Here is a 15,478-nt window from a genome sequence, read left to right on the forward strand (position 1 = left end):
GTGAAATTAATATTAGTGAACACCTTGACTGTGAACTATTCAAAATAATGAAGGCTGATGACAATCGAGATTTCAAGGAGAATGACAGCTTTGCGAACTAAGAGAAATAAAATTGTTAATGATCTAGTCTATTAATCATTACCTGAGTTTAGACATCAGGATCATTGTTTGCTCAATGACAAACTAATATTTGGTGTCCTTCCTTGTTATATAAGATTAAAAAAAGGAGAGCCCACTTAAATAGATAACCATGTTTCAGTTGATCACATTAAGTGATTTTTTTGGTTGTTTCTGAACTATTACATTTCCATATTTTTGTACATGCGTGAATTAGCTTAGGCTGCCACAACAAAATGCCTTAAACTGGGTATCTTAAACAACAAAAATTTGTTGTTTAATAGTTCTGAAGGCTAGAAGTTCCAGATCAGGGTACCAGCATGGTCAGGTCCTTGTGAGAAATGTCTTCTTGATTTGTAGATGGTATCCTTCTGGCTGTGATGTGACTTTTCCTTGGTGCATGCTTGTAGAAAAGAGATCTCTTTTCCATCTCTTTTTTCTAAGACTACTAATCCTATCATAATAAATTTCCACATGACCTCATTTAACCTTAATTACTTCCTAAAACTATGTCTAAACACAGTCACATGGGAGATTAGGGCTTCATCATATGGGATTTTAGATGGACACAATTTAGTCCATAACAGTTTAAATAGCCTTGCTTTTTAAAATATATTAGTTGTAGATGGACACGATGCCTTTATTTTATTTATTTATTTTTATGTGGTGCTGAAGATTGAACCCAGTGCCTCACACATGCCAGGCAAGCATTCCACCACTGAGCCCCAACGCCAGTCCCTATATGGTATATTTTAGTGATGTTAAATTAGTAATATAATTTTTACTTTCTAAAAAGTTTACATTAAATCAGTATTTTGACTATTTTGACAGAATGAGTCTGTGCTCATTCTTACATTAAATTTATGGGGGTAAATTAAGATGTGACACTATATAGTACACATTGTATCACTTTTGGGGGGGAGGTGTATATATGCCTGTAAATGGGAATGCTGAGAAAGCACTGCAATACTACTTGACTATTCCAGCATCTTTTTTTGGAAGAAGCTTTGCCCTTCTCTTCATTGCCCCTTATATCATGGTTTGCTTCTACCCTTAGCTGTAAGTTCTTTCTAAAGTGTTCATATGGTCTCCAAAAATACCACAAAAATGTTTGTTTCTTTTGTGTGTGTGTTGGGGGCGGACGACTGGGGTTTGAATGAATGAGCTACATCCATACTCCTTTTTAAATTTTGAGAATAGTGTCTTGATAAATTGCTGAGGCTGGCCTCAAACTTGCCATCCTCTTACATATCCATCCTATGTCACTGTGTTTAGGTGTGCAGTACCATTCCTGGCTGAGGAAAGGGTTTCTTCCAATCCCTAAAGGACTGCTGACTTTGATTTTCCACTTTTAAACACCATTTTCTTTAAGAATCGAGAACTGTAGTAAGGATAGATTTTTAAGATCTAGGTAAATATCATTCCTATTGTTTGTAGCAACTTCAGCATTATTCTTATCTATCATTATGTTAAGACTGTTAGTTATTAAAATGTGAAAAAGAAATTGGAAGATATGTTGTTCTCTGCACTGTGGCCTGGTAAAGCACATTCACATTCTGATGTCATAGTATCAGCTCCCATTTGCTGAAAGCTTATGGTAGCACTCAAAGTAGGAGAAAAGTTTCCGAGTAATAGGGCAGTGTAATTGTTTATATATTTTAAGGAAAATATTTCAAAGAGAGATAGTGTTACAGTGAATTAGCACTGCATGACATTAGTGTAAAAATACATTGAAATGTCACTTAATTTTTTTTTTATGCCTCTTCAAGGATATTGTAGCAAACCTGTTGGAGATGTTGCTCACCAGGACTTTTTCTTTTAATGTTAGGTTTGGGTTCAGCTAGATCAGGCAAGGTAGTGGTAAATAAAGGTAGCTATAATGAGAAACATAACCTGAGAAAATAGAAATTTTCTAAGGGAGAAATGAAGTCCATAAATTGGAAATGAATAAGGTGTAAGTAGACATAAATTAGGGGAAACTATTTGAGATTGGAGATAGAAAGTTGTGAGGTTGTCAAAATCTTTTTTTTTTTTTTTTTTTAATGTGGCACCAAAGTGGTATGGTGGCCTGAAAGAGACAATAAAGTTAGCCAGAGATCCTAGTGAAGAGAAAATTTGGAAACAAGGTCATATTGTTTATTTGACATTCATTCTTTACTGGACTTTAATGGTTTGGAAAGATCCTACTTGGGGCAGGCATAGCTAGGAGTACTTTTTATTTTTTCTTAGCTAGTGAGAATCACAAGATCCAGAAGAGATACAAATTTTCAGAAATAATCCCCTCTAGCTTTACTTTTTATCCGAATATGTTCCCAGATAATTGTAGAAAATGTTCAAGGTACCAGGTATTACCATTTAGAATTGTTGAAAATTATAAAGATTCTGAGATTTTATCTAGGTAAGCCTTCCACAATTTCATGAAATCTGGCAGAAGACTTAAAACATTTGCTCAGAAAAAAAGGACTCTTATTAATCATGGCCCAGCAAACAGCTTGATCTTCATGTTTATGATGGTTGCTCTTGCCCTTTAAGTCTCATGTGGTTGATGTGAGTGGCCTAGATGGATAATGAATTGAGTAGGTTTCCATTCATCTGAGGAACCTCAAACTTAAGGAACCCTAATCTTATATAATGTTCTGTAAGCATGTCTTCTGACCTTGCCTCAGCAGAACAGTCTGACTTTTTATTCTGGACAGTTGAGGCTTACTGCTCTGGAGGGAAACATCATCTCTTATTTTCAAGGTTGTTCCCTACATGTGTCTTTGAAAAGATGAATAATTTTGAAAAGAACTTCATGAAATTAATTGACAGAGCCAAGACTGGAGGCATCACAATACCAGACCTTGAACTATACTATAAAGCTATAGTAATAAAAGTGGCATGGTATTGGCACCAAAATAGACCAGTGGTACAGAAGAGAAGACACAGAGATAAACCCACAAAAATATAGTTATCTCATAGACAAAGGTGCCAAAAACATGGAGAAAAGATAGCCTCTTCAACAAATGGTGCTGGGAAAACTGGAAAACCATATGCATCAAAATGAAACTAAACCCCTATCTCTCACGATGCACAAAACTCAACTCAAAGTGGATCAAGGACCTAGGAATTAGAACAGAGACGCTGCGCCTAATAGAGGAAAAAGTGGGCCCACATCTTTATCACTTCAGCTTAGGCCCCAACTTCCTTAACAAGACTCCTAAAGCACAAGAAATAAAATCAGGAATCAACAAATTGGATGAATTCAAACTAAAAAGCTTCTTCTCAGCAAAAGAAACAATCAATAAAGTGACAAGAGAGCCTACATTTTGGGAGCAAATTTTTGCCACACGCACGTCAGAGCACTAATCTCTAGGATATATGAAGAACTCAAAAAAACTTAACACCAAAAAAAAAAACAAAAAAACGACCCAATCAATAAATGGGCTAAGGAGCTGAACAGACACTTCTCAGAAGATATACAATTGATCAATAAATATATGAAAAAATGTTCAACTTCCCTAGTAATTAGAGAAATGCAAATCACCCTACTCTAAGATTTCATCTCACTCTAGTCAGAATGGCAGTTATCAAGAATACAAACAACAGTAAATGTTGGCATGGATGTGGGGGAAAAGGCACACTCTCATACATTGCAAATGGGATTGCAAATCGGTGCAACCAATCTGGAAAACAGTATGGAAATTCCTTAGAAAACTTGGAATGGAACCACCATTTGATTCAACTATCTCACTCCTCGGTCTATACCCAAAACACTTAAAATCAGCATACTATAGTAACGCAGCCACATCAATATTTATAGCAGCTCAATTCACAATAGCTAAACTGTGGAACCAACCTAGAAGCCCTTCAGTAGAGGAATGGAATATTACACAACATTAAAAGAAAATAAAATAATGGCATTTGCAGGTAAATGGATGGAGTTGGAGAATATCATGGTAAGCAAAGTAAGCCAATCTCCCCAAAACACAAAGGCCAAATGTTCTCTCTGATAAGTGGATGCTGATCCATAACAGGGGAGGGGCATGGGAAAAATGGAGAAACTTTGATTGGCAAAGGGAAGGGAGGAGTGGGGAGGGAGCCTGGGGACAGGAAAGATGGTGGAGTAAGATGGATATCATTACCCTAGGTACATGTATGACTGCACATATGGTGGATGCTACATTCTGTACAATCATAGAAATGAAAAGTTGTTCTGCAATTGTGTGCATTGTATCAAAATGCATTCTTCTGTCATATATACCTAATTAGAATAAATGAATAAATACATAAAAGCCATCTGGCCTGGAGAGCTTGGTTAGATGATTTATATGTATTGTGATTCTAAAAATTAATTTTCATTTCCCTAATACCTCATACAGATCAGGTTTCTGTATAAGATAAATGGGAAATAAATCAGAATTTCAATATCTCCAAATTCAGTTGAACTTAAAGAATTATTTCATGGTTTGGGAAGACCCAGACACAAAGCAGCTTTCAGTGTTGATGGCAACAGAAAGAATATTAATAAGTATTAGTCATCCACAGTAAATTATAAATATAATAAAGGAAAATTAAAATGCAAAAGAAAAAAACAAATGACTGTATTCTGGACTCTTCCTAATAATAGGATATCTGTTAAATATTCACAATCAATGTATAACCTTCATTTGTTGACAGAATGCTTAGAGCCTTATAAATAATAATGATGGTAATAACACACACTCCTCATTTTCTTTATTACTATATTGTAGCTATTTTAACGTTTAATAATTAGTGTTTAACCAATTATTAAATAGCTGGATGTTATTAAATAGCTGGATATAGGACATGAAGAGCATTTGTTAGAAATTTGGTAAAGTTTTACAGTTGAATAGTAGTCATTCATATGCTGTTTTGTTTACACGTTTTTAAAATTAGTAATTGATTTTATTTTCAGATGTATGCCATGAAAATAAGTAGTACAGGACTTTCCCCCATCCTTCAGGTCATCTGTGTTCATACTGAACTAAAGTTTTACTTTATCCAGTAAATTTTCTTCATATCTTTAAACTTGAAAAGTTGAGAACATTTTCTACAGTAACGTACTTTTTGGATTATTTCCCTTTCAGGTGGTTGAAGATTATGCTGGAAGATGGCAGGTCCCATTGCCGCAACTTCAGGTTCTTCAGACAGCACTTTGTTGTTTTACGTCCGCCAGTGCATCATTCCCAGATGAATGTGAGCACGTACAATATGTTTTGAGTAGTCTTGCTGTGTAAGTACTCTTTTATTTCATATAAGTACATTATTTTTATTGATGTATTTGAGAGATTGATTTTGATTATTTCTTCTTCTGAAGAAAATTTTCCTTAAGTGCGCCCTAAATTTTTTTTTCATTTCTTCACTGAAGTATTTAGGTTTAATTTTGAATATTTAAACAAAAATTTACTTTAGTGTTAGAGTTAAATGGAATTTTGACACATAGATTCTTCTGATCACTATAAGCACTCGGATTTGCTTTTTAATTCCCCAGATTGCCTTTGCAATCAAATAGTAAGTCCCAGCAATTGAGGCCATGGTAATTAGCAGAGGGACCTAAGGTATGCCAGAAACAGGTTAGGAAAATGTTTTTTAAAAAATGTCTGTGGGAATAGTGAATTGAAGATTACAAACTGGGCACTTGAATTTCTCCTCTTTGTCCTCCCAGGTGTCCGTTGAAATTATCGTAAAGAAGTAAAAGAGAAAGAGTGTAAATAGAATAGATAAGGATCATTATCAAATGAAAGATAACCACAATTTTCTTAAGTTCAGAAAGCAGATAGAGGAGAGAGAATTGAAACCACGGAAACAAATTACAACTTTTATTTGTTTATATTTATTTAGCTTTAAGTTTTACTCACACAATAATAGTGAAAGTATTTATCTCCATTACTTAGGCAATAGAAAATATCAGGGAATGTCTTATAGGATTAGTATTAATTTTTATTTATTTTTTTGTATGTAGATATTGGTTATTTGTAAAACATTTTTTTTTTTAAAACTATGTGTATCAGTTAAAATAAGATTTCCCTGTTTTGTAAGTAGGAAGCCTTTCCGTCTTTCCTCCTTCCACCAACAGGGGTGGAATTGGAACATGGTGGGTATAAAATTTTATGGAGAATGAGATATTTCAGGAGTATGCAGATAAAGGAATTGCAGGTTTTTCATTTAGCTCAGTCACTAGGCTTTAGGGCCAGGGTAGGGTAGGGAACTGTATTTATTACTTTTCTTTTCTCCTAAAGAAATTAAATGATACTGGAGCATAAACCTGTACATTCTGGCATTTAAGTATACTTCATTGAAATAACTAATTACTTAAAACCCCAAAGGAAAAAATTATTAGTCAAGGAACCTAGACATGCTCACAAGGCTTCTAATTACTTGCTTATGGCCCTATTTTTAAATATTAATGGATATTCAGGAATCATCAGACATTTGAAGAATAACATGAAAAAAAATACAATGAAGGCAAACCAAAAAGAGTTTGGAAGAATAGTGTTAATGCTTCAAAAACTAAAATATTAAAATGAAATATAAAATCTATAATTAACATTTTAAGAGATTTGAGAAGATACATATATATGTATATATATAAAAACATTAAAACAACATTGTGCTATGTGAAAGGAATAATGAGATGGCAAAAATGAGACTGAAATTAAGAAAATATGGTTAACATTTAAGGTTGGAAGAAATAAAGATATAAAGAAATAATACATAATCAAGAATATAAAACAAACAAAATTTAACAGTACATGTTTAATTGACCTGTATGTATTTAAAATTGTAAAAGGGAAGAATTTAGAGTATAACATTGCTTACATTTTTAAAATTGAGACAGTATTTAAAAAAAAATCACTTAAAATTTGTTTTCTTTGTATTCATTTTGTGATGCCTAAAGGAATATGGGACTATATTAGGACTTTGTGATTGTAACTGAAAAACCTTACTCAAACTAACTAAGCAAGTAAAAAAAAATGATTTATTAGATTACTAAACCATGGAAAAGTAAGAACTAGAACTCATTTCAGGATCTTATGAGTTTAGGAAATAAAATATCATTTAGAACTCTTTTTTCCTTTTTCAGCTTTGCTCTTTTGGCTTAATTTTTTCAGAGCTGCTGACACTTCTAGGTTTAACTTTGCTAGGCATGGTGGTACACGTCTGTAATCCCCAGTGGTATAGGAGGCTGTGGCAGGAGGATCACAAATTTGAAGTCAGCCTTAGTAACTTAGAGAGGCCCTAAGCAACTTAGCAAGACCCTGTCTCAAAATAAACAAAAAGTGGTAAGGATATGGCTTAGTGGTTTAAGTGCTCTGATATAATGAACAAACAACAACAAAAGAAGATTAAGCTTAGTTTATTAAACAAGGGAGAAGAAATTCCTTTACCCCACTACTTCCAATCAAATATCTTGGGACAATACCTGGCCCAACCTGTATTATGTGTCCACCACTTGGAGTAATCACTCAGTTAAGAAGCGGTAAAATTTTTGGCTTGTTCTAATGACAAGTCCACCCCATGGTTGGGGAAAACAAGGATACTACATTGGTAGCCCCCAACCACAGAGATGTTAGAGAAATAAGCAGTTTCCTCAAGAAGTATGGGAGGCCGTGTAAAAGAAGGTTGGCTAGGTAGACAAAAATAGATGTTCAAAGAACATTTTTATATGTTCTTATATAGGCTACTAAAATAGTTCCATTTATTCTCTACTGATTTTTGAGGAAAATAAGTATAAAAGAAATAAATTATTTTTAAGCAATTATTATTATTCTGTTTTTTCAGTGCCCATTAGGATTCCCCCCTTATCTTTGTTATAGTGTTGTAATGTAAAAATGCTTTTAGACCTTTCAAAAGTTCACTTTTATTTAAAATATCATGTACTGACTTCTGTTTTATTGCTAGATTATTTACTACTGCTCATGTAATAAGTAATATTAAGCAGAATCAAATTTTACTTAAGATGGAGAATGCTTGGTGAAAGAAATTAGTAATCTGGATTACTAAGTAGTAATTTTATTTTATTTGGTACTGAGGATTGAACCCAGGGGGTGCTTAACTTCTGAGTCACATGACAGGGTTTCACTGAATTGCTTAGGGCCTTGCTAAATTGCTGAGGCTGGTTTTGAACTCATAATTCTCCTGTCTCAGCCTCCCAAGAGCCACTAGGATTACAGGCATGTGCCACCACACCTAGCAGTAGTAATGTTTCTTAAAAGGAAAATGTTCTGTATTGTAAACTATATTTTCTATGTCAGAAGAAAGATGGAGAATTAGCTAAATGCTGGTTGTATTAAAAGAGTAGTAAGTTTGTAATGGCAGATTTTATATAGATGAATTTTCTGGTCAAAGATTTATTTAACAATTATTCCATAATTACTCATTCATTTATTTTCTCTAAAACTCTGTGCTTGGTTCAAGTGATAAAATAGGAAATAAGATAGACAGGTCTTTTTCCTGAAAGACTTTAAAGAGCTACAGAATAGTAAATCAGCAGTTATGTTATGTAATTGCAATTTTGATATACTTTCAGTAATCAGAGAACAAAACAAAGAACTTGATCTGGTCTGGGATGTCAGGGAAAATTTTCTGGGTGAATGAACACTTGCTGAGCTCTGAAGGAATGATAGGAATAACTTAGATGAAGGAGCTGAAGAATCACATTCAGCATTCAAGGCACCTGGACCAGGAAGTCAAATGTTAACAATTTATTAAATTTAGAATGTGTTTGTAGAATTCTTTTTTATAATTTGCATCATTATATTCAAAATTTTTATATACTTTATAGTAGAAGTATATAAGTGTGCCAAGGAATTAACTTATTACATAATATCTTAAGTTTCTGTCTTATGTAATTATTTTATACATATAAATACCTGTTGTATGTAAAATATGCAAGTTATTGTATTTTGCCCCACTTTCATAAAATCCTTTGCCCAGTTTGTAATTACATTTATATGAAGATCTTCCTTCTGTAGGCTACAAGACTTTAAAAACAAAGTTTCTATTAAGGTGTTCTTTACAGGGAAGGAAAGTGGATTATATTTTTATTTATTATCAGAGTGGTTTTTTTCTAATAATTTGGAATGAATAGTCATGTAGAGAATTCTCTTTAAGTGTAATTGTCTAACTTTCTGGTTCTTTGTAAGCTGTATTTTCTAAAGAAATAAAGATTCATCTTTATAGACAAGAAAGGGAGGTTTGAGAAATTGGGCTACTTTTGCAAAAGTGAGTTAATTAAATTCTTTTTTTTTCTTTCTTTTTGTTTTAGATTGATTGAGTACTGTAAGTTTCACAGGTAAAAGGAAGCCAAACATTTTGAACCTGTGGACCCTTAGGCAGAGACCATAGAGCTTACTCATTTTATATAAAATAAAAGCAAATTTTAATGCTCTTTTCCTAGCTTTCTTTTGCCCAAAGGAAAGTAAATGTTCACAGATTTCAACATTCCAGGCAGAGATGAGTGATGGAACAGTAGATATTTGCCTGAAAGCCATTAGTCTACAAGCATCACTGAATGAGGAAACTAGTTCAGCTAGTAGCATTTGTATGTGCAGTGGCAAAGACAAAAAAGTTCATGTCCTGATGTATCATGTGCTTAGAAGACCAAAGACCTTTCTCTTTCACGGAAGTAAGGAGGTATATTTAATCTCTTAGCATTTTTGGGCTACTCCATGCATGTAATGGTAGATCATTAATCTTTTCTTATTATACTGCTTAATTGTACTTATTTCGAACCTAGCATTTTTGCATAACTTTAGTTTCTGCTATACTGCAATGAAGTTTTATTTGCATATACAACTTAGATCTAGGCTTCAACCAATTTAGGAAATAGCCTAGAAATTAAAGGGAGAAGAACTAGTTTTATAGGTATATTTGTTTGAGTGTGGGGTGTGGAGTTGGGTGGGTGAGGTAGGTACTAATCACTATATCCCTTCTTCACAACATAGAATATTCTTAATGCTTCTTGACTCTTTTTAATTATATTGACCAACTTCTATTCAACATCTTTTTTAATTTGCATCCATTATCTTTACTGATTATTTGTGGCAGGTGGTTTTTTTTTTTTTTTTTTTGAGAGAAATACAGATTATGTAGCCTGTTTTTGTTTGAGAAGAAAGATATTTTTCTTTTATTTAGGACTACTTATTTAGGTGACCTTAATTATTATTATTATTATTATTTTTACAAAATCTTATTGTTTTGTTCTTTACTACTACATTGATATTTTGTTTTCAGGATGTATTATAGCTTAAGTTAATATTAGATAAACCTATGTACATTTATTTGTATTGGTCATGTTTAGAAGCTCAAAATTGCAATTAGTACTAGTTGTAACAAACATCTTTATTTCTGTATTTATTTATTTATTTGCCTCTTCTGTTAACTTTTCTAAGTAGTTGAGACTGTAGTCATTTTTATGGGCACAGAGATGGGGATAATCTAGTGGTAAATTTGTGTTGGCAGGGATGGAAAATGATCATGTGATGAAATATACTAAATATGGATAGGAACAGGATATATGTACGTCAAAATCTAGAGGAATGTACATGTACAGTTTTGGAAAAATGATATTTATTGTTTTTTCTGCTATAACTAAAGGAAGAAAAGTTTGACAATTCTGTTGGTCAGTGTAGATACAAAATAATAACAGCAAAAAAGTAGGCTAAAAGCTATTGCTATTAGGAAGAACAATTATTCTTTAGAGGATGATGTATATAGTTATAAGGGTATGAATCTATTTCTGAATTTTTCTGATATTTGAATGCCTTAATCTTGTGCTAACTCAGATTACTAAAAAAGTACAGTCTTCTTTTCCACTAATATTTTTTGGTTTCTAGAACTAGAATGAGATACTATTAGCTTTCACTGTAGAAGGAAGTAAGACAAATAAAAAAGAAAAAAAGAAATGCTTTTGTGATTATTAATAAATGATAAGATTTTGCTCATCATTGCTTATACAGAAATGTTTCAAGGCATTCCATCTTGATCAAGTCATCAAATTTATGTATGCTTTTAATGTTTAAGTGCTGGTTGAAGTCTATAGGCTACAGTTTTCTTAAGCCTTGATATCTTGAAAAAGGTTTTCATTTTAGTTATACAATTGGGCAAAGAAACTACTTCCTCCTTGTTCATTTTTGTTTTCTGTTTCATTTTTTTAAAATTAAGATTTCAGTAAATTCCTAGTTAGGAAAATGTAAGATATGCCAGTGCAAGGTGATTCAGTAGAGGGAATTAAATTCTTAGAACCAGTTTTAAAGGTATTAGAAGATCTAGAGACAGAGGGTGATGAACCTAGATATTAGCAACTATTCAAATTGCTTTAGCTCTTGAATAGGAGGACAAAGAGAAGTTAGGAGACCCTAGAGACCAGGAGATGGTTGAGGAGGAGAAGCAGCACCAATTTGTATGAAAGGGAATCTATGAAGAGATATAATCTATGAAGAGATATAAGGGAATCCTGAAACATAGGGGTAAGGGAGAAATGAGAATAAGGGAAAAAACAAGAAAGACTCTCATTTCTCCCTTCCTCCTGATTTCCAATTTTCTGCTATGACCTTCCTTTACCAATCATCAAAGTACACTGATTTCAAACCTTTTTTTTTCAAAAAGACATTCCACTGATTATTGCATTCTAGTTTGACAGTTTTGTTTTGGTTTTGTTTTTCTTCCAGGACTTTAAAGATGTCCATTTACTGTCTTTTTAGTTTGCATATTTTTTTTTTTTTTTGGATGAACTATCAGCTGTCATTTTTGGCTGTTTCCATGTACACGATATGTGGTATTTTGAGGTGGCTGCTTTAAAGATTTTCTATTGCTTTTTTTTTTCCCTTTCATTAACGATTCTGCTCTTGCACTTTTATTCTCCATGTAGCTCTTTAATCTCAAATAGTACAACCAGGGGCATACAAGTGAAAAGCTAAAATTAACTAAAGCATGAGAAATATCAGAGATCAGATTGACTACTCTAGAAGTAAATCAGAGTCTCAAATTTAGTTTGATAGGCTTGACATATTATTTCTGTTACTTTTTATTTAAATTTTGTGTAGATAATATCTGTTTATAATTCAAGAAGAGTGCTTAATATGCAGTGATAATCCTTGCCATTTACATTTATGTGAGTTTCCATTATAGTAGTAAACTGATGTAATTATTTTCATTTCCTTCCAGAGATACTGTATGCTTACAGAAGAAAAGTGTTCATAATATTCTTTTCATCATTAGAGGCAGATATTGATATACTATGCATTTTATTTTGAACCTGTTTTTAAGACTTGGATATTGTTCCCTATAGGTGTAGAAAGAGCTTCATCAGTCATTAAATTGGCTATAGAGTGTCTGTCTTATAACTAGTCCCTAACTAATGGATATTTAGTTTTGTTCCAATCTTTTGCTATAATTAATTATCCTTTAATGAATTATTATTCATTTGCCTAGCCTAGGAGTGAAATGCGAGATCAGAGATGAGATTTGTCATTTTTGTAAATATTGCCAAGTTTCCTCTTTAAAGGTTGAGTAAATTTCTAATTTATATTGTTGCCAGCAATTTAAGAGATCACCCATTTCCTCACACCTTTGTCAATATAGTGTCTTAAAACAAAACTTTATTATGATTATTTTCAAACATACGCCAAAGTAGAAGGAACAATATAAAGAACCACCCTTTCCTCTCACCCAGCTTCAGCAATTAGCAGTATACTTCCAATCTTGTTTTGATTACGCCTCCCTACTCCTTACCTCTTACTAGTTATCACTTTATTCCTAATTTTACTAAGTAATGTAATTTTCATATACTTAATTTTTTCCATTGTAAGTATATAATTTTATGATATAGTTGTAAATCTATGGAGTTGTGCAGCCATCAACACAATCTAGTTTTACCACATTTTTATGAACCTCCAAAGCTCCCTCATGTTCATCTGCAGTCACCAGTGCCTATCCAGCTCAAGGAAATCACAGTTACTTTCTTTCTCTAGAGTTGCTGTTTCTCTTCTTTTCATATAATGTGCTTTTATGCACAAGTGAAAATATTTGGGAGAGTTTTGTAAAGCTGTCTAATATGACTGCTTTCACTTAGAATAACGTGTGTGATGCTGGGATGGGACCCAAGGCTTTCACATCCTGGGCAATTGTTCTATCCTTGAGCTAGATCTTCTGCCACAGAAAGTTCTTTGAGGCTTACCCATGTTGTAACATATATCAATAGTTCATTCCTATTTGTCCTAAGTAATATTCTTTTGAATAGGTATCTATTATTTATGCATTAACCAATTGATGGCTATTTGGATATTTTTGGTTATAAGCATTTATATATATGTCTTGTGTCAACAGATCATTTCTCTTAGATAGCTAGAAATGGAATTGTTAGATGTGTAAGTTTATGTTTAACATTTATAAAATTGCTAAACTCTATTCAAAGTGACTGTACTGGTTAAAATTCTAACCGAATACTTATGGAAGGTCTAGTTTCTCCACACCTACACTAACATTTATTATTTATCTTTTTCTTTTGGTTTCAGTTTGTATTACCTCAGTGCTATTCATGCTAAGCATCTTTTTATGTGCTGTCTTCTATTATATTTTTTTTTATCATGTCTGTGATAATATAAATATTTTTACCATCATGCAGCAGGCATTTTCATGTTCTTGTTGGTGTTTGAAGTTTATTGCTGATTTTAAGGAATCTCTAAAGTGTCTTATGTAGTTTTTCCTTATTTTTTCCTGATCTTAAGCTTCTTTGTTCTGTGAGGTTATAGTATTTTTCAACTTCAAAATTTCTTCAAAATCCACTTTTTAGAAACTACTACTATACTTTCTTCAGAAATACCATTTGACGGGAACTAGCACTTTTCCTATAGCTTATTGATGGCTTTTTTTTTTTTTTTTAGTTTTATTTTTCTTTTTTGTGTTTTATTTAAAAGTTTCTATTTCCCTGTCTTGCTTTCATGAATAGTATCTTCTGTTTTTAATCTGCTGTTAGTCCCTTGTAGTATACTTTGTATCTTAGACATTGTATTTCTTATGTATAAAAGTTTGAGATATTTTATACATTCCTTTTCTTTACTTAATATCATTCATCTTTACCTTAGGGGTTGACAAACTGTGGCCTGTGGGATGAGCCTAAAAAAATACTATCTGGCAACCTAATCTCCACTCTAAAAACAATAAAACAGCAATGTGAAGCCAGTTAAACTCATGACTAGTTTAACTCAAATGTTTCACAATAAAAGGCACAGGAGAAGAAAAGATACTCCTGTTTCTCAGCACAAATAGTATGTATCTCATTCTCTACCATCTTATCCAACTATCAAGAGACAAAGCAATTAATAGAACCAGATTCAGCTGTAAGGACTCTGGTGGAAATGATGGTCAGTGTGCTTGAACAGATTGGGGATTTAAGCATATAGGAAAGATTTAAATGGAAATGCTGGAAAAAAAACAAACAAACCAGCAATAGATGAATCTCCTGGTTCATTAGTAGATATGATACAGTGGAGGAAAAAATGAATCTTGAATGTGGATTAATTATCCAAACTAAAAGGCAAAGAGAAAAGAAACCAGAACATAGCTACTAGGAACTTTGGGAAAATACAAAACTGTTAACTATGTCTACTAAAGAATCCCATAAGGAAAAGAGAAAATGAGGCAGAAGCAAGACTAACAAAATAATATCTGTGAATTTTCTAAAATAAGGAGGGAAATCAATTCACAGATCCAGGAATTCAGAGAACACCATGCAGGATCATTTTAAAAACCCTCCCCCCTATCATACACTTAAGGACTTAGCACTAAATCATCTAGAGGCATCATATTCAAACTAAAGAAGTATTGCAGATATTTCCTTAAAAACTATACAAGTCAGAATACAATGAAGTAACAACTTTCCAAAGAGGAATGATGAAGGAAAAAAATCTTTTAGGAAAACAAATATTAGACTCATGACCCATAAGATCTCTGTTTTAAACTCTGTTTTGCACAAAAGTATTCACAGAAAATATATAAATGAATGGGTATATATTCCCGTATAAGTTTTATAAAAATTCCTTCTTTTGAGGGTACTAGGGATTGAACCCAGGGGCACTATACTGCTGAACTTCATCCCAAGCTCTTTTTTATTTTGAGACAGAGTCTTGCTAAGTTGCTAAGACTGGCCTTTAATTTGTGATCCTCCTGCCTTAGCTTTTCCAAGTGGCTGGGATTACACAGGTATGCACCTGGCAAATTTTACAAAACTTAAGGTCAGCCTACAGAATATGTTTTCTTTTTTCTTTAATATTTATTTTTTAGTTGTAGTTGGACACCTTTTATTTGATTTATTTATTTTCATGTGGTGCTAAGGATCAAACCCATGGTCTCACAC

General features: G+C 32.7%; 1 protein-coding gene across 1 annotated transcript in view; it reads left to right on the forward strand.

Moving 5' to 3' along the window:
* Nucleotides 1-15,478, forward strand: part of Znf654 (zinc finger protein 654) — a 78,672-nt gene that overhangs the window by 19,758 nt on the left and 43,436 nt on the right. The window contains exon 2 of the mRNA XM_027929072.2: nucleotides 5,208-5,353. Within this exon, the coding sequence (XP_027784873.2) occupies nucleotides 5,208-5,353 (146 nt within the window). The remainder of the gene's footprint in view (nucleotides 1-5,207; nucleotides 5,354-15,478) is intronic.

This window comes from Marmota flaviventris, chromosome 8, assembly GCF_047511675.1.
Source record: "Marmota flaviventris isolate mMarFla1 chromosome 8, mMarFla1.hap1, whole genome shotgun sequence".
Lineage (NCBI taxonomy): Eukaryota > Metazoa > Chordata > Mammalia > Rodentia > Sciuridae > Marmota > Marmota flaviventris.